This window comes from Carcharodon carcharias, chromosome 14 (genome assembly GCF_017639515.1).
Source record: "Carcharodon carcharias isolate sCarCar2 chromosome 14, sCarCar2.pri, whole genome shotgun sequence".
NCBI classification, from domain to species: Eukaryota; Metazoa; Chordata; class Chondrichthyes; order Lamniformes; family Lamnidae; genus Carcharodon; species Carcharodon carcharias.
In genome coordinates, this window is record NC_054480.1 from 102,470,697 (window position 1) to 102,495,894 (window position 25,198).

General features: G+C 43.8%; 1 protein-coding gene across 1 annotated transcript in view; it reads right to left on the reverse strand.

Annotated features, from left to right (window-relative positions):
• Window positions 1–25,198, reverse strand: part of LOC121287567 (ankyrin repeat domain-containing protein 24-like) — a 95,901-nt gene that overhangs the window by 48,775 nt on the left and 21,928 nt on the right. Inside the window, exons 5-9 of the mRNA XM_041205497.1 lie at window positions 20,139–20,196; window positions 16,212–16,282; window positions 14,066–14,172; window positions 7,193–7,380; window positions 5,285–5,316 (exon numbers count right to left, since the gene is read on the reverse strand). Coding sequence (XP_041061431.1) covers window positions 5,285–5,316; window positions 7,193–7,380; window positions 14,066–14,172; window positions 16,212–16,282; window positions 20,139–20,196 — 456 coding nt within the window. The remainder of the gene's footprint in view (window positions 1–5,284; window positions 5,317–7,192; window positions 7,381–14,065; window positions 14,173–16,211; window positions 16,283–20,138; window positions 20,197–25,198) is intronic.

Genomic DNA, 25,198 nt, shown 5'->3' on the forward strand with positions numbered 1-25,198 from the left:
GTAGAATTTGAGAATAAATTGATGAAAGAAGTCAGCAAATGTAATAAGAATCCAAACAGAGGGTGAGTGGGAGGAGTTTAGGTGCAGACAGACTGGAAGGGTGGAATCTCAGAGGCACACAGATCATCAGAGAGCTTTCTGAGGGAGGACAGGAGATAGCAGAGAGATTTAAAGGATAGGAGGGGTCTTTGCCGATGCAAGGGGGAAGGAAAATTCTGAGGGACCTACCATACATCGAGGAAGGGATGGAGAGAGGGGAGAAGATTGTAGGAATGCAGAGGAAGAGAATATGAAAAGTGTGTTCTATAAGGCCTGTAATTACTTTTTAAAAGAGTGAAAAATCAGTGGGAACTTGTTAGTGGGTCAGCCAGGTGCATTAATCAAACACTAGAGATAAATCAACTTGTTAGTCTTACATTTATATACTTACCAGTAAGAAATCCATTGGAGCCTGTACATTATTAATCAACGCATAAGAGTTCTCAGCACAGGATAGCACAGAATTATTGAATGTGGACCCTAAATGGACAATGTCAGATGACTTGCTCTAACCCTATCAGTTCGGTGATGATTGTCAAGTGATCTTTGTGCCATGTGCTGCTACATTAATTCATGATAATGCCACACCACATGCTTTGGTGCTATCTAGATGGTAACACAATATCTCAATTTTATAAACATCACATTTTAACAGCTGAATTCTAGATTTGCTGCCTTCAAATTAGCTATAATTTTTATACAAACTCTCTACTTCTTAAATTGAATTAACCTGATGCCTAGCATTCCCCTGCAGAATTCTACTTACCTAATTTAAACCATTTAGCCTTTATCACAAAATACATTCTCATGGCACAATGATATTAATATTGAAGTCTTCTGTTCTGCTAAGCTATCTACCCATTATATTATACAATCATCTAACATTTAGAGCAGGATTTTTCGCTCAGTGTGCAGACACGCACCTGACATGCCCGAGCTTGAAATAAAGCACGCTGACTTCAGCCAAGCGTGCCAACATCAACGTGCACTCTCGCAATAGTTTGGTCGGCGGGTGCACACTAGAGCCGGCAGTGTACCCACCAACAATTAAAATGCCTATTAAGGCCATTGAGTTAACAATGGTGCTGAATTTTTCACTGCCTGTTCAACCTAATGGTTGACAGGCAGACAAAGATGCCAAGAGGCCTTTGCAATTTTTTGGAAACCTCATCCGCAGGCGGGATAAGGATTCCAAAATCAAATGCAAATGATATTTAATTTTAAATTAAAAACATATCCCTGCTCATGTGACACAGAGTCACATGAGGGGACATGTTTCATTAATCTTTTCTGTTGTTTATTAATTTTTAAAATATATTGATCTCCCTGGGGCAGCTCCGTGCCTCAGGGAGATTATTCGGCGCTCTTCCACATGCATGTGCAAATTGAGTTAAGCCTGATTCCCCTCCTTCCCTCTGCCTGCACAGTCAACACTCAGTGCTGCCGCTCACGTTCCATGCTGGGCGGGCCTTAATTGGCCTGCCAGCGTGAAATCGTGGTGCGCTGTGGATGGTGGGCGGTGGTCAGCTTCCCAACCGCCTGCCCCCACCGATCCCACACACCAAGGGCAAAATTCTGCCTTTAGGCCAGGATTTTCCGGCCCGGCCCTGCCAGGACACACCGCAGGGGATGTAGCTTGGCACATGTCACGGGGGATGTGGCTTGGCACACGTCACGGGGGATGTGGCTTGGCACACGTCACGGGGGATGTGGCTTGGCACACGCCACGGGGGATGTGGCTTGGCACACGCCACGGGGGATGTGGCTTGGCACACGCCACGGGGGATGTGGCTTGGCACACGCCACGGGGGATGTGGCTTGGCACACGCCACGGGGGATGCGGCTTGGCACACGCCACGGGGGATGCGGCTTGGCACACGCCACGGGGGATGCGGCGGCCAAGCCAAAAGTCCACTGCCTTTTGGCAAAAGCAGATGACCCCAGTGATGGGCATCACCAGAAAGCCCTGCCCTTAGCAGTAAGTAGGAGGTACTACCCTAGAGGCAATGGCACTGCATCCCAAAGATTACTTGATATTACATGGAATTATGTCATAGATGTCCCTATTTCTCTGTATAAGTGACGGACAGACAGATGATTAGGGTGTGTAAGAGAGAGGACAACTGGAATAAAAGAAAGAGTGGATGACCACCAGAAAAGAGGGATAGAGAGAAAGAAAATCCCTGATTTTCAGGGATGACAGTGGAAACTGGAAAGAAGGGGAAAAGAGAAGAGTGATATTCAGAAGTGGTGGAAGGAAAAGGAAACAGAGAGAGACATACACAAAGTGAATTCCTCATCTAAAAAACAGGCAGCCATCAGTTGAAAAGGGGCGGGTGAGGATGTGGCCTCAGCTGCTCCATTGATGCCTAAAAACATGCTTAAGGTGGGCCATAGAAGAACAATCAGTATGTCTGCCTGTGCTGGTGGGAGGCTACCCAAATATCCAAATTGGGCTCCTATGTTAGTTGTAGCTGGGCCACGTTTTCAATTCCTGGTTACAACTGGGAGTCTGTGTAATGTACTCACTTTTCCCATAGATATCAGGCAATGGGGTCCACCCCAGAAAAGGCTCAAAAATTTCATTTGGCATATTTCGGTAGTGTCAAGGGGAGTGCTCCTCCTGCCTTCTACAAATACTGTGGGCTGGTACTGGCTCTATGAATAGAACCTTCTGCAATCACCCATCGCCTTCCATAATCCAACCTTGTTGGGTATGGGAACATGGGCACTGATGGTTTGCAGCTTTTTCATGGTTGGCAGGCAACAGTGGAGTGTGCAAGATTCATCAGTTATTCTGTATGAGGCCCAAACATAAAAATGCTTCACTGTGTTCACTGGGGGTTCTCCTCACATCATTTCTAGGTCTATTGTGGACAAATTGAAAGAATGGGCAACAATTCTATTAGTGTTGTAGCATCTGACTACCAGAATGGCAGGATCAGAATTCGATGGGGAGTCAGTGGCGTTGTGCTAATGTCACAGGGCTAGTAATTTAGAGACCTAGGCTAACATTCTGGGGACAAAGGTACAAATCTCATCATGGCAGCTAGTGGGATTTAAATTCAATTAATAATCTAGAATTGAAAAGTTAGTCTTGGTAATGGTAACATTCTATCCACTTTCCTGAATGCCTCAGAAATCTAGACAATAAATAAAGATGTGTGGAAGAAAACAGAGGCCTTTGAAATGTGAATGCTAAGAGGTATGCTAAAAATTCCATATAAGGACCAAAAGACCAAGCTATTACCAATTGTCATAAAAATCCATCTAGTTCACCAACATCCTTTAGGGAACGAAATCTGCAGTTCCTACCTGGTCTGGCCTACATGTGGCTCCAGACCCAAAGCACTGTGGTTGACTCTTAACTACCATCTGAAATGGTGTGGCAGGCCATTCAGTTCAAGGGCAATTAGGGATGGGCAACAAATACTGGCCTTGCCAGTGGCGCCCACATCCCATGAAAGAGTACATTTTTAAAAGGATCTTGATGTCTTTTTTTGTCCTATACTCGTACTGTATCACAAAAAATTGTTTACTATGTGGAACAATGTCATAGGGTTCTCTATTTTGATCTCTATAAGGGAAGCACTGAGTAATGGTGTTTAATGTGTGCATATGATTGTGAAAAACTGAAAGAAAAGGCAGAAGAAAACAAGGAAAGGGGATTGGGAGAGAAAAACCAGAGGGAAAGGGAGATGAGGGAAAGAGTGAGATTCCAGGGGTAACAATCAATCTCTATCATTTAGTTTACAACAGACCCAGAACTAAAGTGAGGAAAACCCCCAGGACTCCGATCCCAGAAAATCTTCAGAAACATTTTCTCATATTGTGCGCATTAATGATAGGACTGCTGAAATGTGATATTGACAGTAAAGATGCGAGATATATCCAGGACTTATATTGGGATCAAATAGCGAGCATCAGGTTCAAAGATGGGCAATCAGACACATTTCAAGAGAAGAAAGGAGTACGACAAGGCTGTGTACTGTCACCAAAATTATTCAATCTGTACACAGAACAAATATTCAGAGAGCCAGAGGTACTTCCAGTGGTAAAAATTGAGGCAAAAACAGAAACTTGCAATATTTGCAGAATCAGAAGAGGCCCTATCATTGATCAAGTAAAATCCAGATGTTTGGAATATGGATTGCATATGAGCATCAATAAGACAAAAACAATAGTAGAAGGAATAAATTAGAAGAAACTAGAGTGAAGATTGAAATGGATGGTGTCACACTGGAACAAGTAGATAATTTTGCCCATTTAGTACAAGTGATAACCAGAAGATAGCACATGTGATACAGATGTCAGAATAAGGACAGAGAAGCCAGAAGTAATTTTGTGAAGATGAAGAATGTGTTAAGAAGAAAACTGAAGTTTGAAATTAGGAAAAACTCATAAGATGCTACATTCTATCCACTTTCCTGAATGCCTCAGAAATCTGGACAATAAATAAAGATGTGTGGAAGAAAACAGAGGCCTTTGAAATGTGAATGCTAAGAGGTATGCTAAAAATTCCATATAAGGACCATAAGACAAATGAAGAGATGCTTAAAATAGCAAGAGCAAAAAGTGCTCTAAAAAGTCAAATCCAGAAAAGATGTCAGTTTTTTGTCTGTTTGGTCAGAACTGAAAAGCTACAGATATCTCTTCTAGAGGGCAAAGTGGAGGACAGCAGAAAGCGGGGTCGACCCAGGCATAGTTGGATGATGGACGTCACAGAGCAGTTGCAGATGAGCTACAGTGGATGTGCGAGGATGGTGCAAGACAGACGAGCGTGACATACCATGATAGCAGATGTCCTGGCAGGAGTAGCTGCAGGCAGGGCAGGAGGAGAAATGATAGGGAGGAAAGAGCACAGGAACAGGAGTAGGCCATTCAGCCCCTCGAGACTTTCACCAATCAATGAGATCATAGCTGATCTTTAACTTACTCCATCTTGCTGCTTTGTTTCTGTGCCTCTTAATACCTTAATCTAACAAAAATCCATCAGCCTTAGTTTTGAAATTTTCAACTGACCGTTGTGAGCCCACAGTTTAATCCAATCATCTGTACTTTAATACGGGCAATAGGGAAGTGAAATATTCTGTCAGTGGGATTTTTGAATTAAAGTTGCACTTCCTTGTTTTAATTTTGGACAAAGATGGATAATGTAATGGGAGCACATCCAATGTGGGTCTGCTCAAATTGTGGTTCTGATCAGGCTCTGGGTGATTGACAATCTGAAGTCCAGTTCCTTTACCTGATGTTGCCTCCTTCTTAATTCTGGCTCTGCTGAGGAATAAATGAAACAAATAAATAAGGTCCATGAAACACAGAATATGTTACAGTATCTAGCAATCAAAATCAGTCAGGGGCAGTATGGTGGCAGAGTGTACCTGTGTTGCTGGGCCCAGTGCCACAGATGGGAAGGCACCAGTTATGCCTAGGTACCATGCGAGCACCCGATCTCAGCCTTGTTATCACGCAGAAGCACTAAGTACATCCAAGTTCTTGGAAACAAGACTGGCCGGGAGGGAAAATCAGGGCGACTCCACGTTTTCCTTTATAATGCAGCATTGGCTACCTCTCCTTGGATATGAGGATATGTGGAGAGCTCTACACTTCTTGCCCTCAGAGAATTGAGGTAAGTCTACAGAGCACCACTAGGAGCTGTGCCACATGAACAAATTACTTTCGCAAGAACTTTAACATGTTTACATATAGGAAGAAGGTCTGCCTCAGTAATTGAGCAGAGGTGACAACTCATGCCATCAAAACAAGATCATTTCAGTGCAAAGCAAGAACTCAGCGCTACAAACGTTCTACTTTATTTAAGCTTTAACAAACATTTCGAATGGAGGAAGGGAAAGGCTCAAGAACAAATGTTCAGCCTCAGGTTTCAGCTCACCTCTCTCCTGTTGAATGTTGGTGGCTGGAACGTGTTGGCTCCTGTGCTAACTGGGCTTTGGCTAAATCACCTGTAGGATGTGACTGGTCAGAGGCCATCTATACCCCTGCAACAACCTCTTCTCTTGCTGAAACCCTCATTCATGCCTTTGTTACCTCTAGACTCGACTAGTCCAAAGCACTGCTCGCTGCTCTCCCGCATTCTAACCTCCCTAAACTTAAGGTCATCCAAAACTCTGTTGCCTGTGTCTTAACTCGCAGCAAGTCCCGTTACCCTATCTCCCTTGTGCTCGGTGACCTACATTGGCTCCCAGTCAAGCAATGTCTTGATCTTAAAATTCCCATCCCTGTTTTCAAAATTCCCATCCCTGTTTTCAAATCCTTCCATGACCTTATCTCTCCCTATCTCTGTAATCTCCGGCTCACAATATCTGTGCTCCTCTAATTCTGGCCTCATGAGTATCCCTGAGTTTAATTGCTCCACCACTGGTGGCCATGCCTTCAGTTGTCTAGGCCCAAGCTCTGGAATTCCCTTCCTATACCTCTCCAGCTCTCTACCCTGCTTTCCTCCTTTAAGACACTCCTTAAAACCTACCTCTTTGATCAAGATTTTGTTCATCTGACTTAATAACTCCTTCTGTGGCTTGACGTCACACTTTGTTTTCTAATGCTCCTGTGAAGCACCTGGGGACGTTTCCACACATTAAAGTGCTAAGTCGTTGTTGTAAGGGTGGGCTGGATGGTGCTTTGTTTGGTGTGTGCAGAGCCACTTCACGGAGTTTTATCCAATTGACGAACTTGTCTTTTGTTGATGGTCAGTGATAGAGGCCGTGATAACTGGAGTTACCACATGGTCCATGGAGACAAAAGAGGCTGATAAACTCAATTACACTTTTTTCTTGTCCTATTCCTTCCCATGTAGGATCTGCAGACATGAAGCATTGGTGCAGGAGCTCTTACCATAAAGAACTGGTGGAAAACTAATGGTGCCGCAGATTAGAAGCGGGCATAATTATCCATGAAAATTCCTGGGTGGAAAACTGGCAGAAAAATCACTCCATGTCAATGCAAAGCAGTAGGGCCTAGAACAATCCCATCTCCCTTTGATCCCAGGTATGAGGTATGGACTACTTCGGGTCAGAGCCATCTATTTTTGTGACAGGCGGGAAGAGGACAAAGAGGAAAAGAAAGGGATTTTTTTTTGGTGATGGATAATGTAATACAGTGCAAAGGATGCAGGATCATAAAGAACACAACCTACCGCTGTTCCAGAAGCTTCTGTGAGACGCCACATGAAGCAGCTGCAGAATGTCTGTATTTCCAGTCACCATACTATAGTGTCTAGCATCATGACCCAAAGCATCCACAAGGCTGACATTAGCTCCACTCCTAATAAGGACATCTACCGTCTCCACACTGTCATTTTCACAGGCCAGCATCAAAGCTGTTCTGAGTTTAGGAAAGAAAGCAGAACAAACCCCCTTGTTACCAGTGAGAACACGGAATACCTAAGCATCTTCTTGCATTGTTACCTGAGTCTGAGCTGTCATGGTTGAGGCATTAAAGTCAAATATTTCAGTGACCTCAGCTTCACTGCTTTGCAGAAAATCACAGAATCACAGAATGGTTACTGTGCAGAAGGAGGCCATTCGGCCCATTGTATCTGCACCAGCTCTCCGAATGAGCATTATGACTTAGCACCTGCACGTTATTTCTAGTTAAATAATCTAACGCCCTCTCGAATGCTTCTAATGAACCTGCCTCCACCACACTTCCAGGCAGTACATTCCAGATCTGAACCACTCGTTGTGTGAAAAAGTTTTTCTCACGTCACATTTGCTTCTTTTGCAAATCACTTTAAATCTGTGCCCTCTCGTTCTCGATCCTTTTATGAGTGGGAACAGCTTCTCCCTATCTACTCTGTCCAGCCCCCTCATAATTTTGAACACCTCCATCAAATCTCCTCTTAGCCATCTCCTCTCCAAAGAGAACAGTCCCAACCTCTCCAATCTATCTTCATGACTCAAGTTTCTCATCCCTGGAACCGTTCTTGGAAACCTCTTCTGCTCTCTCTCCAATGCAATCACATCTTTCCTATAGTGTGGCACCTAGAACTGTACATGGTACTCCAGCTGAGGCCTAACCAGTGTCTTATATAAATTCAGCATAACCTCCTTATTCTTGTTCTCTATGCCCCTATTAATAAAGCCTAGAATACTGTTTGCTTTATTAACTGCTCTCTCCACCTGTCCTGCCGCCTTTAATGACTTATGCACATATACCCCCAGGTCCCTCTGCACCTGCACACCCTTTATAGTTGTAGTCCTTATTTTATATTGTCTCTCCATGTTCTTCCTACCAAAATGAATCACCTCACACTTCTCTGCACTGAACTTTATTTGCCACCTATCTGCCCACTCCACCAGTTTGTCTATGTCCTTTTGAAGTTCTACACTGTCCTCCGCACAGTTTACAATGCTTCTAAGTTTCATATTATCCACGAACTTTGAAATTGACCCTGCACACCAAGATAGAGAGCATTAATATATATCAGAAAAAGCAAGGGTCCCAATACCGGCCCCTGGTGAACTCCACCACAAAACTTCCTCTATTCCGAAAAATAATAATTAACCTTTATTCACTGTTTCACATCACTCAGCACTTTTGAACAAGGGTGTGATGTTTGCAATTCTCCAGACGCCTCCCCTGAGTCTAGAGTAGACTGAAAGATTATGGCCAGTGTCCCTGCAATTTCCACTCTCAGTTCCTTCAATATCCTTGGATGCATCTCATTCGGTGCCTTGTCAACTTTAAGTACCAACAGCATATCCAGTACCTCCTCCTTATCAATTTTGAACCCTTCTAGTGACAGAGTTTCCTCCTCTGTCACCATGGCCTGGGTAGCACCTGCTTCCTTGGTAAAGACAGATGCAAAGTATTCATTTAACACCTCAATAATGCCCCCTGTCTCCATGTATAAATCCCCTTTATGGTCCCTAATTAGCCCTACTCCTCCTTTCAACATCCTTTTATTATTTATGTGCCCTTAGAAGACTTTCGGATTCCCCTCTATGTTGGCTGCTAGTCTTTTCTCATAATCCCTCTTTGCTTCTCTTATTTGTTTCTTCACCTCTCCTCTGAACCTTTTGTATTCAGCTGGGTTCTCAATTATATTTTCTACCTGACACCTGTCATAAGCACACATTTTCTTCTTTATCTTAATTTCTATCTCCTTTTTCATCCAGGGAGCTCTGGATTTGTTTGCTCTACCTTTCCCTTTTGAGAGAATATACCTTGACTGTGCCCGAACCATTTCTTCTTTGAAGGTAGCCCATTGTTCAGCTACAGTTTCTCCTGCCAATCTTTGGTTCCAATCTATCTGGCCCAGCTCCATTCTTGCCCCATTGAAGTTGGCTCTCCCCCAGTTAATTATTCTTACTCTGGATTACCCATTGTCCTTTTCTACAGTCATCTCAAACCTTATGATACAATGATCACTGTCTCTTAAATGTTTCCCCACTGTCACTTGATCTACTTGGCCCACCTCATTTCCAAGAACCAGGTCTAGCAGTGCCTCCTTTCTTGTTGGACTGGACATATACTGCTGTAGAAAATTCTCCTGAACACAATCTAGGAACTCTTGCCGCTCTCTGCCCTTTACACTACTACTATCCCCAATCTATATTTGGGTAATTAAAGTCCCCATTATGACTACTCTATAATGTTTGTACCTCTTTGTAATTTCACACCAGATTTGTTCCTCTACATCCTTCCCACTAGTTGGTGGTCTATAGGCCACATCGAGCAATGCAATTGCATCCTCTTTGTTCCTTAGCTCTAGCCAAATTGATTCTGTCTTTGAACCCTCTGGGACAGCCTCTTTCTCCAGTACTACAATGCTCTCCTTAACCAGTACTGCCACCCCTCCTCCTTTTCTTCCTCTCCTATCTTTTCTGAACACCTTGTACTCAAGAATATTTAACAGCCGGTCCTGCCCTTCCTTGAGGCTGGTCTCTGTCATCACCACGACACCATGGCTAGAATTTTTTGATGGCGTGCGGGCATGTGCCCAGGATGCTCAGGCGTGAAATGATATGTGATGACGCCTGGTGAGCATTCCGATGTCATCGCGCACTTGTGCGATATTTCAGTCAGGGGGCACACACGGGAGTCACTAAATTGCCCACCGACAATTTAGGTCTCTATTAAGGCCCTTAATCAATTAATTGAGTACAATTTTTCACTGCCCATCCAACCGTTCAGTTGGCGGGCAGGCGAAAAGGCCAAGTGGCCTTTGCATTTGTAGCAAAACCTCATCCATGGGCAGGCTGAGGTTTCGACCAGTGATTTAAAAAATATATAAAACCTTTTTGCACCCCTATTTAACATGAACCTGCTCATGTGACAGAATCACATGAGGGAACATGTTTTCATTTCTTTATTTTGAGTGCTGAAAATCTTCAGCGCCCTGAAGTAGCTCTGTGCCTCAGGGAGCTTTTACTGTGTGCATGTGGGAACTTCAGCATTCCCTCTCCTCCCACCTTTCACCCGTCAATTGGCCAGCCAGCTTGAAATCACGGTCAGAGCCCGATTACGGTGGCAGTAGGCTTCCCGACTGCTCCCGGGCCCGCCACCGAGTCCACCTGATGAGGGCAAAATTCTTCTCCGTAATTCCACACGGCTATCTCTGTCTGTAACTCACTAGCCTTATTTACTATACTCTGCACATTCACATACATGCAGTATAACCCTGATTTAGACTTCATGACTTCCCCCCTTACTCCTACTCCACCTATTAACTTACTATTCTCTATTTTAGTGCTATCTGTCTCTCCCAGTATTTTGTGCACCCTGGTATTCTGCTCTAATATTCTCTCCTGGTTCCCGCACCACTGCCAAGTTAGTTTAAAGTCCCCCCAACAGCACTAGCAAAATGCCTCACAAGGAACTCAGTCTCAGCTCTGTTCAAGTGCAACCATTCCAGCTGATATAGGTGCCAACTCGCCTAGAGCCAGTCCCAGTATCCCTGGAATCCAAAGCCCTCTGCCCTGCATCATCTTTGGATTCATTCATCTCCCTTATCCTCCTATTTCTGCATTCATTTGCACATGGCACTGGGAGTAATCCAGAGATTACTACTTTTGAGGTCCTGCTTGCCAATTTTAGACCTAGCTCCCTAAAATCTGATTGCAGGTCCACACACCTTTTCCTACCTAAATCATTGCCACCAATGTGGACCATGACCTCTGGCTGATCATCCTCCCCGAGAAGAATGTTCTGCAGCCTCTGTGACATCCTTGACCCTGGCACCAGGAAGGCAACATACCATCCTGGAGTCACATCTACTGCCGCAGAAATGCCTGTCTGTTCCCCTAACTAATGAATCCCTTATCGCTATTGCTCTTCCTTTCTTCTTCCTCCCCTCCTATACAGCCGAACTGCTCATGGTGCCACAAATTTGGCTCTGACTGCACTCCTCTGAATAACCAACACCCTCACCGGTATCCAAAATAGAGAACCGATTTGTGAGTGGGATCCCAGGGAACTCCTGCGCTACCTATCTGGCTCTCTTGGGCTGCCTGGCAGTCACCAATTCCCTACTGCCTTCATGCTCCTAACCTGTGGTATGACCACCTCTCTGAACCTTCTATCCAGGTAGCTCTGAGCCTCACGGATGCAACACAGTGACTCTAGCCGCCGCTCGAGCTCCGAACCCAAGCTCAAGTTTCTGCAGCTGGCAGTACTTTTTGCACATGTGCACATCTAGGTCGCCAGTAGTATCTATGACTTCCCACATCTTACAGGACACACATTCCACTTAACTGAGCTGCCCTGCCATGTCTTTACTCTACTTCCTTTATGTTAACTTTATTTTGCTTTGGTTTACTTGTATCACTTTACGTTACTGGCCCTGACTTCCCCTTATTCTTAGTGTTTCTTACTCAAATCCAAGTAGCTACTTCTTTAAACATCATGCACTTTTCTAATTTAAAGCTATTTAATGACACTCCTTAACAGCAGTTTCTTACCAACCAATGAAGTTACAGTTTTCCTATGATGTCACTGTTCAATTTTTTTTTTCCAACTCAGCTCTGAAGGTGAGGTTTACACCCAGGTCCGTTTCTGCTCATCTGATCCTGTGCCTGACTTTGAATAATTCCTATGTATACCGCACCTATTTCCCCCAGGCACCTAATTCCCACGAGCCCTAATTCACTATTCACTTGGTCTCCGTTTCGCTCCGGCGTAGTTGCCTGTCTCCTCACATGCCCCTTATTGACCATGCAGCAGCGAAAGAGAATGTGTGAGGGTTGAGGGCTAGAGGGCCTCAGAGTTCAGAGGACCAAGGCAGGCCATCTAACCAGCCTGCCTGTCACTCACTCACCCCTGTGACAACTTATGACCTGCTTCCAAGGTCAGGGGGCCTGACTTTAACCCATCTCCATCTCCCTCATGCAAAGATTGCATGTAACCGGGCCCTTTAAGCCAAGGTGGATCTGCCAAGTCAGGAAATTTCCCAACTCGGTCGCGAAAATCCAACCCTCTAACTTTAAGCAGCTGCAGAGGCTGTCAGTATCTCTGGAACCAGAGTTCAGCACCAATCACTGAAGAGTAGGGAAGAACGGAGGAGAAGCAAAATAAGGTGGTTTAAAATGCAAATTTTGTTGTGGTGTTTTCAGAGATGTATCACTTGTCATAACTTTCAATAGAATGTAGTTGCCTGTCTCGTCCCTGCCTGCCCGTATCAGCTTAAATGACAACTTGGCTCACTTGGTGAAGCATTGGCCACTCACTGATGAAAGCCATGGGCAAAATTTTACAGCAGTGGGATCTTACATTCCCGCCAAAGCCAATGAGGTTTAGAATGTCTCGCCGTTTTTTTATGGCCCCGTCCCCGCCGAAACGGAGCCATAAAATTCTGCCCCATGGGTTTAAGTTCCACTGTAGACTTGGGCACATATTCCAGGCTGACATTTCAGTGCAGTACTGAAGGAGATTGAACTATTGGAGGTGTAGCCTTTCATGATGGATTAGTAAACTAAGGATCCTTTCAGCCTGCTCAGTCAGGGTTGTGTACGTGGCACTATTTGTCAGCCCTGGCTCAGTTGGTAGCACTCCTACTTCTCAGTGAGCAGGTTGTGGGTTCAAGTCGCAATCCAGGACTTGAGCGCAAAAATCAAGGCTGACACTGCACTGCAATACTGACCTTTCAGAAGACCTAATTCTTGGGTGTGCTATTAAACTGAGATCCCATCAGCTCCCTTGGCGCAATTTGTAAAAGAGTAGGGGAGTCTGTCCTGGCCAACCAACATTCATCTCTCAATCAGCATTGTAATAACAGATTATCTGACTGTTATCACATTGCTGTTTGTGGGAGCTTGCTGGGTGCATAATGGCTGTCACGTCATAATGGTGATTACATATAAAAACAAGTACTTTATTGGCTGTAAAGTACTGTGGAATGTCCAGTAGTAATGAATTACACATGTGCAAATCTCTCTCTTTTTAATTTAAGAGGAGCAGTAAGATAAACAAGCCATTGTTCTCCAATTAACCATCACCCCCAATCTATTCGCTTGCTCTTTGAGGGATCTTGCTGTGCATTAGTTGGCTCAGTGCCTCAATGTAAACATTTTTATCCTCATATCCATATCCCTCATTTTGGCCTCGCCCTACCCGATCTCTGTAATCTCTTTGATTTCATAACTCTCCAAGAGCTCTGTGTTCCTCCAACTTTGGACTCTGCACCCTCCACTTCCTTCACTCCAAACCTTCAGCTATCTAGTCCCAAATCTCTGGAATTCCCCAATTAAACCTCCCTGCAGCTCTCTCTTCTTTTAAGATGTTTCTTAAAAACTGCCTCCGTGACCAAGTTTTAGTCATCTGTCTATTGTCTCCTTATTTGGCTCAGTGTCAAACTTTGTTTGATTTACTCTCCTGTGAAGCACCTTGGGGAGTTTTATTGTGTTAAAGGCACTTTAAAAATAATCATAGCTCATTGGTTGATGCGCTTTAGGTTGCCAAGAAGGTGATAAAGGTGCTTTTAATTAAAGATTTTACTTACCTCTCCTTAGCCACACATTACCTGCCTTCGTGTTGACTAACATTTTCCTGGCTGATAGACGCAGCTCACCTTCCCTGTTTATCCCTGCTGTTGACATCTCCTCCTCTTACAATCAGGCACCTGCACATCTCGTAGTTGCTCATCTGTGCAGCCAGAATCAGTGGAGTGCAGCCATCCTGTATGAGAACGAGAGAGAGCGAAGATACTACACCAACCCAGCGCTAAGTCAACTACCAGCATACTATGGATGTTGGTCACTTTGTTGGACACACTGCCTTCCATTCAGGTGTGATGTGCCTGAATCTCTGAAGTCCTTTACACTCAGGCCAGCCAGACCACAGTTGGCTGAGATCTTGCTAAGGCAACTTTGTCTGCAAACTGGGACAATACAAACAGGAGGATTTGAAGGGGAGGGATTCTAAATGTTACATATTTATGCATTTTTTGCTCAGCCTTTGTGAGTTTGTGTATTAGAGCTATAAGGGGTATTGTGTTAAGAAGTGTGAGAATCCTGGGCCAGGATTTTATGGCCCCTCCACCCATATTACGGTCCCGCCAAACTGAATGGAGATTTAAGTGCTCGCCACATCCGCCGGAGGGAGACTCTCTGGCCCTGTGGTCACCCAAAAAGTCAGGTGTAGAGGAGTTGTTAAATTGGCACCATCACGGAGAGCTAACTACCTGAGTTCTTGCAACATCCAGGCATAGTTCCTGCCAGATCCTCAACTTTTGGGCAGCCAAATAGTTGGGCAAATAAAGCCAAAAATCCACTGTCCTTGCAGTGTATTCCCACCCTAAGTCTGGGAGGAATCTTCAATAATGAGCCAGGACTCTGTGCTCCAGGTCCCAGCTTTCCCTTCAGCTTAAGTGGGCTTCAAACAAGGGGAGCAGCATCAGAGGAGTCATAGTCTGTGTAGAGGACCTAGAACACCTGGATTTTCACCATCCCCAGTTTGAGCATCCACTAGCACGCTGATACACCCAACAATGCAAGCCAGAGAAATAAGACCCAGGAACATAGCATTGAATCCTAAAGTTGTTGTAACTTTAGGAAATATTTTCTGATCCCCTTATAAAGGGGTAAGATAGGCCATTCCAAATGTCATCAGAAGGGCTCATTGCTTTCCCCACCAAATGGACCAGATATATTTCATTGAGAATTCCAGCATTTCCTGACTGGTGGGTGCCCAGGATATGCCCTTAATCATGAAAAGCTCCCTGCCAGAAATATGGAATCTTCCCCACTGACACTCGGAGATTCCTGGTGCACTGAATTATGGTGCTTACACCGGGACATGGGGATATCAGGACACAGAGACATTGAGTCACCAGGTCAACAGGACATTGAATCATCGGGTCACTAGGTAAACAGGACAGTAGGTTATTAGGAAACTGTGTCATCATATTACCTGGTTATGGGATAACTGGATTACTGGGTCATCAGGTCACAGGATCATCACATCACCCGGTCATGGCATAACTAGATTACTGGGTCACCAAGTCACCAAGACAATGGGTAATTAGGTCACCAGGCCTTTGGGTCATCAGCTCCAAATGTTATTAGAGCCATGTACAAATTGGCATGGTCCTCAGACACCACACCCATCAGTGGTTAAAATAATCATAAATAATTCTTGCAAGATCACTCATCAATGACAAACCTGATATCTCTATTATCTAGAAGGACAAGGGCAGCAGATGCATGGGAACACCACCACCTGCAAGTTCCCCTCCAAGTCACACACCATCCTGACTTGGAACTATATTGCCGTTCCTTCACTGTCGCTCGGTCAAATTCCTGGAACTCACTCCCTACAGCACTGTGGGTGTACCTACACAACATGGACTGCAGCAGTTCAAGAAGGCAGCTCACCACCACCTTCTCAAGGGCAATTAGAGATGGGCAATAAATGCTGGCCTAGCCAGAGATGCCCACATCCCATGAACGAATATAAACAAATCATGACATCATTGTTCATATGTCTAATAAATAACTCTCCAAACCAAAATAATGATTCCCCCTGATGAAGGAACTTTAAATTCCCAACCTTCAAATTTGAAAGATTTATTTTCATACATTTGTACTGGGATATTTCAATTCTGCTCTGCAATATTTCAATGTATTGTTAATCCAACACTAATAAAGTTAATCTTCAGCTTTATACAGTCTGGCTTTTAATAAATTCACAGAGAGTGAGTAAGATACATCACTTACATCGTCATGGACATTTAAAGGAGACTTGAAATTGCATAGTGTCTGAACACAGGAAAAACTCCCACTAGTAGCTGCAACAAGAGAGAGGAAAATGAAGAGCATCTTCTAAGCACAAAGGAGATGGTCACACTTAACAAACTCACAGTGTGAGCTTGACCTGAACCAGCTGCCCATTAACAATGTGTGTAGATGGCAAAAAGAACTGTATTTTATTACAAATTTTGAATACATAGGAATTTAATCTTACCAAATCCTGGTATAGGAGGATTGATTCTGGTCCTGATTCCAGTACAAGTGGACTGGTTATAATTCTGGTACAGGAGGATTCAAGTTGGCAAAAATAGTTTGGAGGAAGAGATCATGGAGAGCAATCAAGGCAGTATCTTAGAATAATACATTGTGAAACCAACTAGGGAAGAGATAATTTTAGACCTTGCCTCATGTAATGAGACAGGGTTAATTAGTAATGTCACAATAAGGGGTGCTCTTGGGAAGAGTGATCTTAATATGATAGAATTTTGCCATCAGCCTGGATTTTCACTGAGTCGCTTTGACTTTGTAGCCCTTTAAAAATAGTGGGTGGGTCCCGATTCTGGGATTCCCGACCCCATTCCCAGACTGTCTAATTTTCAGGAGTGTCTTTAAAGGGTGTTGGCTGGTTCCTGTCAAAAGCTCACACTTGGGAATCCTGACCTGGCCAGCTCCATTGTGGAAATAAATATCTCCTACTCCTTCACAATTTTCATGGAGTCAGACCAGATTTTTAAATAGTTGTGGCTCACGGCCCCTCAGATGAGTCGTAAAACCTAATGTACATAAGGGGACCTTTTAAACAGACATAATAAATGGTCCTCCACATGGCCCCCTATGCCAAATTATGTCCTCCTATCCACCCCCAATGGCCCCTCATGCTCCCTATGCTAAGCTTTGCCCTCCCTTCCACCCACCCCTATGGCCCCTCCTGACCCCATGCCAAGTTTTTCCTTTCCACCCAGCCCCATGGTCCTTTATGCCCCCATGCCTAGCTTTGCCCTTCCACCCACCCCTACGCCCCCTTATGCTCCCTATGCCAACAGAAATTATAATGGGGAGTAAGGAAATGGCAGAGACATCGGACGGGATTTTCCACACCCGCCCACCGCCGCGATCTTCCCATCCCGCCACAAGACAATGGACTTCTGGCGGGGGCCCACCTCACCTGCAGCGGGCCCCACCCACGACAGGGGTCAGAAAATCCCAGCCATTATGTCTGTCTTCACAGTAGAAAACACAAAAAATGACCAGAAATAACATAGCAAAACCAAGGCTCTAACGAAAGTGAGAAACTTAAAGTAATTAATATTACTACAGATAAACTAATGGAGAAACTAATGGAGCTAAAAGCCTATAAATCCCCTGGACATAATGACCTTCATCCTAGAGTTCTAGAAGAGTTGGCTGTCGAGTTAGTGGATACAATGGTTGTGATTTTCCAACATTCCATGAAGTTTGAGTCCAAGTGGATTAGAAATTAGCAAATGTAACACAATATTCAAGAAGGGAGGAAGAGAGAAAACAGAGCTACAGGCCTGTTAGCTTGACTTCAGCCATCTGGAAAATGCTGGAATCTATAATTAAGGCAGTTGTAACGGGACACTTAGAAATTCATATTCTAATTGGCAAGAGTCAACATTGTTTTATAAGGAAACCATGTTTGACAAATCCAACACAGTGTTCTGAGGATGTTTTTGAGGCTAACAGGGTAGATGAAGGGGAACCAGTGGGTATTATACATTTGGATTTTTTAAATGTATTCCGCCCCCCCCCCCCACTAAAAGGGCACTACATAAAACTCATGGGATTGTGGGGCAATATATCAGCATAGATCAGCTGCTCATTCATTGACCAATGTTGGTATTCTGGCATTACATCAGCAGGTTTGATTACATGTATTCAGTGACTTCGGGCAGGCAGCATTCCAGGTGACTCATGTTGTGTAGACAATGCGTGAAGTAAGTTGTGTAGCACTGCTGTGCGAATGAAATTTGCACTCCAGAAATCTTCCTGCGATTGTATAGAGTTGCCATCGATTACTTTATGCAGCTGTAAGTCCACAACTGGAGTACTGAGTACAATTATCCGAGGAAGAGTTACTTCAGGGGAAATGATAGCGTAGCAGTAATATCACTGAATTAGTAATCCAGAGGCTCAGGCTAATGCTCCAGAGAATTCAAGTTCAATCAATAAAATCTGGAATCGAAAGCTAGTCTCAGTAATGGTGACCATGACAACTATCATGGATTATTGTAAAAACCCATCTGGTTCACTAATATCCTTACAGAAGAAAATCTGCCATCCTTATCTGGTCTGGCCTACATGTAATTCCATATTCACAGCAACATGGTAGACTCCTAACTACCCTCAAGGACAATTAGGGATGGGAAACAAATGTTGGCCTTTCCAACGATGCCCACGTCCCATGAAAGAATTTTTTTAAAAATCAAAGATTCACTAGACTGATTTCTGGGGTGAGAAGGTTGTTCTATGAAGAAAAATTCAGTTGAATGGGCCGATATTCTCTGGAGGTTAGAAGAATGACAGGTGATCTCATTGTAACTTAGAAGATCCTGAAGGGAACAAAATCAAAATACTGCAAATGTTGGAAGCCTGAAATAAAAGCAGAAAAGGCTAGAAATGCACAGTCTAGCAACATCTGTGAAAAGAGAAAGAGAGTCAATGCCTTTTGTCAGGACTCAGATTCTGATGGGTTTGACAGGGCAGATGCTGAGAGGCTGCTTCCCCTGGCTAGGGCATTTAGAATACAGGGGCACAGTCTCCAGATAAGGGGTTTGTATTTAGGACAGAGATGAGGAGAAATTTTTTTGGAGGTTTGTGAATCTATGAAATTCTCTACCCCAGGGGCTGTGGATGCTCAGTCATTGAGTTTATTCAAGACTGAGACTGATCGATTTTTGGACACAAAGAAAATCTAGGGATATGGGGATCGAGTCTGGAGGGGGTTGAGGTTGAAGATCAACCATGATTTTACTGATTGGCGGAGCAGGCTTGATGCATCATATGGCCTACTCTGGCCATTTCTTATTTCTCATTTATTGGTCCTAATCCTGATACAGGCTGATGGATCCTGACAACTTTTTTTTGGAGTGCACGGGTGATTTATCTAAGTGTGCTGTCCCTTTAAATTATTGTGTATAGCCATGTATGAGCGGTAAAGGAGTCGAGTAATGCACAGATTGAGCAAGAAATGCGAAACTGTACAGCTTATAGGGAACATTAGTAATGATCCTGGTACAGGAGGATTGATCCTGATCCTAATCTTAATCCTGATAGAGGTGGATTGACCCTGATCCTGGTTCAAGAGCACTGGTTCTGATCCTGGTACAGGTGGATCAGTCCTAATCCTGGTCGAGTCAGTGCCCGACCCTCCTTACCTATCCACATTGCCCCTAAAAATAAGCCACCCTTCCAGGATTTACTTTTGAGCCACTGGTGATGAGAAAACAGTCCAACATTCATCATCTTCAAAATATTCATAAGGCCTGCAGCACTCACTGCAGAGATCCAGGATAAGTATTAGGATAAATCTACCTGTACCAGGATCAGGATCAGGTCCAGACCCAGAAATATGTTCAGGGAAATTTTCCAGCCCCTTTCCCTTTGCAGGCCCCCAAATGAGGTGGTAGGTGGTCCAGTCTGCTCCCTTTGCCTGCTGATACCTGCCCATTACCAAGATAGAAGGAATGAGCCTGAGTGATGATGCCTCTCTGTCCTGTTCTTGGCTCTACTCCAAATTGAGAACGTCGAGTGTGTGAACCGCTCTTCTGGGGACACCATAGTTACTATTCTTAAACATGTCACTCTGCAAGCTCACTGTAAGCACACTCAAACAGGCTGAAGGAAAATGTGACAGCTCTGAAAGGTACTGACCTGCATGGTGTAATGCGATTCTCCCATAACTGTCAACAGCATTAACTGGGCATTTTTCCTAAAGAAAAAAAGATTTGCATTTATATAGCACCTTTCACAATGTCAGGATGTCCAAAAGCATTTTACAGCCAATGAAGTAGGTTCATGGTGTAAATACAATTGTGATGAAGGATATACTTATGCACCAGCTCCAACAAACAGCAATTTGATAATGATCTGATTTAGTGATGTTGGTGGAGAGATAAATGTTGGCCAGGCCATTAAGGAGAACTCCAATCATCTCTTTAGAATAGTCACTCTCACCCACCAATGCCATACCTTCGATGTTCTCTCACCTCCATTGTTGTATGAATGTCCCCCCGCACAAAAATGTCCTGATCTGCCCACCACTCTTACACTGCCCTTCTCTCCCCTCCCCCCTCACAACACCACCACAATTGCTTTCCCCATCCCACCCCCAGCTCACCCCCTTCATTTTAACAATGAAATTTCCAAGTTGTTATCGTTGTTGTGATCCTCACCTTGTGTCAGCATCTCTGATTGAGGTTCAGGAATTCTGTTAGGCCCCAAAGGGGAGGTTTGGAATTCTGTGCTCCTCCCCTAAATGGCTCGTGGCCATAAAGGAGATGTAACCCAGTATTGTAAATGTTCAGACTCTCTCACCCAGGACATCATGCGAAAGCACTGTTGCACCACTGAAAACCCATATGATATGCACCCAGAGTCAAAATTGCACCCAGACTGCACCATCTTTCACAGCCCACCAAGGTAATCCCTGTTAAATACTCATGCAAGTCCTTTTTGCAAATGCTGATCAGATTCATTGAAACAAACATTGTTTTTGAATCATAAAGAAGTTTATATATTTCTAATACAGATCCATCAGGAATAATGGCTCACTTCACAATTAGTTATGTTCACGGGATCATGCAGCATAGAAGGACTCTATTCAGCCCATCATGCCTGTGCCAGCTCTTCGGTAGTACTATCCAATTGGTCCCACCGCCCTATTCTTTCCCTATAGCCCTGCAAATGTTTTCCCTTTCAAGAATTCATATAATTGTTTTGGAAAATTGCTATTGAATCTGCTTCCAGGTCATAATAACAGTGGTCCTAAGCTGTTCCTTTCACCAGTTTGACCTTATGCCCCTTTGTTTGATATCCTGCTTCATCTTGGAGTTGTGCTCTGGGTCATTCCCAATGAATGCCTTGTATGCACAGATCTGATCCTAGGAGACATTTCTGTGACATTGTCCTGTTGATGAAATGTGGCTGTTAATCCATCCAACAGTAACATCAGGCTCTTCAAGTCTCTGTGACCTCTATAAAAGTTTTGGACATGGGTTCCAATGTTCTGTCAACTTGGTATATGGCTTGGAAGCAATACACCAATGCTATTACTTCCTGGACATCAGCCATACTGGACTAACTGTGAATGCTCTGTGGAAACGGGTAAAGGAGTCAGGCCGAGACCCTGTTCAGGCTGGAGAAAGCCCACATCCATCAGACCAGAATATGGCCACCCAGAATGCTGCACTCCAAGTAAGATACAGGTCAATCAGGAACCCAGAAGCAAGATATGATTCCTTCAACCTCAAAGGTTGAGGTACATCAACGAATGCGGTCGCCCTCTATATCTTGACCAAGTGCTCATCATTCAACAGACTTCATGGCTGGAAGGCTTGTGAAAATGGAAAGAAAGTCAGAGCCAAGCTCTGGCCTGTCCTTGTTTGGTGCCCACTCATGTAGGAATCTCTATAATAATTAGCCCTGGGAATCTTCACCTTCACTGCTTAAGTGGTGAATTCATGGTGCAAGTAACCCAGCACAGAACTAAACTTGATTTTTCATTCCTTTTGGGACATTGGAAGAGGAATATAATCACCTTGGACCCAAAATCAATGGAAATTAAAATTGGAAGACTCCTCGAGTTTATCAGCACAACACGCTCTGAGATCCATCATAGATCAATCCATACAAACTCCAAGTGATGGAAGATATGATTCCTGAACCTCTATCAGAGATACCGACATAAGGTGAGAATCACATCAACTATAACAACTTGTATTTATATAACACCTTTAACAGTAAAGTGTTCCAAAGTGCTACACAGGAGCATTAACAAACAACAATTTGACACTGAGTCACAGAAGGAAATGATGGCCAAAGAGCTAGGTTTTAAAGAATGGCTTAAGGAAGGAGAGGTTTAGGGAGAGAAATTTTTTATTATTATTCATTTTACGGGATGTCGGTACCACTGGCTAGGCCAGCATTTATTGCCCATCCCTAATTGTCCATGAGAAGGTGGTGGTGAGCTGCCTTCTTGAACCGCTGCAGTCCCTGTGGTGTAGGTACAGAAACAGTGCTGTTAGGGAGGAAGTTCCAGGATTTTGACCCAGCGACAATGAAGGAACGGCGATATATTTCCAAGTCAGGATGGTGAGTGACTTGGAGGGAAACTTCCAGGTGGTGGTGTTCCCATGTATCTGCTGCCCTTGTTCTTCTAGATAGTAGTGGTTGTGGGTTTGGAAGGTGCTGCCTATGGAACCTTGGTGAGTTTCTGCATCTTGTAGCTGGTACACACTGCTGCCACAGTTTGCTGGTAGTGGAAGGAGTGAATGTTTGTGGAAGGGGTGCCAATTAGGTGTGCTGCTTTGTCCTGAATGGTGTCAAGCCAGTGTTGTGGGAGCTGCACTCATCCAGGCAGGTGGAGAGTTGTGCCTTGTCGATGGTAGACAGGCTTTGGGGAGTCAGGAAGTGAGTTATTCAACACAGGATTCCTAGCCAAAAATATGTAGTGGTAGTAGGGGATAGTATGGTCAGAGGTATTGACACTGTTCTCTGCAGCATAGAGTGTGAGTCCAGAAAACTGTCTTGCCTGCCCAGTGCCAGGGTGCGGGACATCTGCTCAGGGCTGGAGAGGAACTTGCAGTGAGAGGGGGAGGACCCAGTTGTCATGGTCCATGTACATGTACAACAACATCGGCAGGCAAAGAAGGAGGTTCTGCATAGTCAGTATGAGGACCTAGGCAGCAAATTAAGAAGCAGAACCTCAAAAGGTCATAATCTCTGGATTATTACCTGAGGCACATGTAAATTGGTATAGGATTAAACAGATTAGGGAGATGAATGCATGGCTCAAAGACTGGTGTGGGAGAAGTGGATTCCAGTTTGTGGGGCATTGACACCATTACTGGAGAAAGCGGGATCTGTACTGTTGGGATGGTCTACACCTGATCCGTGCTTGGACCAATGTGCTTGCGAGCTGCATAGCTAGGGAAGTATAGAGGGTTTTAAATCAAATAGTGGGGGCAACGGATCAAATTTGGGAAGATGTGGTAAATCAAAGAGCCGAGTCAAGACAAAAAGGAAAAGGTATTATTACACGAAATGGAAAACAGACCATAACAGGAAGCGATAGAGAGTAAAAATCTAGAGGTTATAAAAGAATAAAAGGATGAAACTAAAAGCTCTGTATCTGGATGTACATTGCATTCAAAACAAAACAGATGAATTGAGAGCGCACATAGAAATAAATAATTACAATTTGATAGCTAATCCGAAGATATGGCTGCAGGAGGACATGGATTGAGACCTGAATATTGAAGGATATGGGATATTTAGGAAGGACAGGAAATGAGGAAAAGGTGGAGGGGTGGCTCTGTTAGTTAATGATGGTATTAGACAATAGAGACGGATAAGCTAAGTTCAGGAAACCAGGATGTGGAAACGGTCTGGGTAGAGATGAGAAATAGTAAAGGCAAGAAGTCACTAGTGGGAGTGGTGTACAGGCCCCCTAGCAGTAACCACATGGTAGGGTTGAGCATAAAGGAAGAAATAATTGAAGCTTGTCAGAAAGACATAGCGATAATCATGGGAGATTATAATTTACATATAGACTGGAAAGGTCAGATGGGCAAAGGCAGCCTAGATGAGGAGTACATTGATTGTTTTCGGAACAATTTCTTAGAACAGCATGTTCCGGAACCAACCAGAGAACAGGCTATACTAGACCTGGTATTGTGCAATGAGATGGGAGTAATTAATGATCTCACAGTGAAGGTACCCCTAGATAGCAGCGATGATAATATGATTGAATTTTACATTCAGTTTGAGGGAGAGAGGAATGGGTCTGAGACTAAGTTTTTAAACTAAAGTAAGGGCAATTATGAGGGCATGAATGCTGAGCTGGCTAAAGTTTATTGGCAAATTAGATAAAGGAATAAGCCAACAGAGATGCAGTGGTTAATATTTAAGGGGATATTTCAGAATGCACAGAATAAATACATTCCAACAAATAAGAAAAAATCCAAGGGACAGACACACCATCCGTGGTTAACTAGAAAGGTTAAAGATAGTATCAAACTTAAAGAAAAAGCATATAATTATGCAACGATAGGTGGCAGGTCAGAAGATTGGACAGCATATAAGGAACAGCAAAGAATGACTAAAAGACTAATAAGGAGGGAAAAATTAGAGTATGAGGGAAAGCTAGCTAGAAATATAAAAACAGATAGTAAGAGTTTTTAATAAATATTTTAAAAAGAAAAGGATTAACAAAGTGAGTGTTGGTCCTATAGAAAGTGAGTCCGGAAAACAAGGAGATGGATAGATAAATTCAACAGGCATCTTGTATCCTCTATAGTGAAATCTGATGCAAGTAACATCCCACAAGTAGCTATAAACCAAGAAATGGTAGTGGGGAAGGAAGTCAGGAAAAATACAGTCACCAGAGAATTGGTACTGAGTAAATTGTTGGAGCTGCGGGTTGACAAGAGTCTGGGTCCTGATGGACTTCATCCTCAGGTCTTAAACAAGTGCCTAATGAGGTAGTTGATGCATTGAATTTAATTTTTCAAAATGCCCTAGATTAGGGGAAGGTCCCATTAGACTGAAGGTAGAAAATGTAACTCCATTATTCAAAAAGATAGGGAGACAGAAAGCGGGAAAATACAGACCAGTTAGCTTAACATCTGTCGTAGGGGAAATGTTAGAAGTTGTTATTAAAGAAGTTATAGCAGGGCACTTGGATAAACTCAAAGTTATCAGACAAAGTCAAC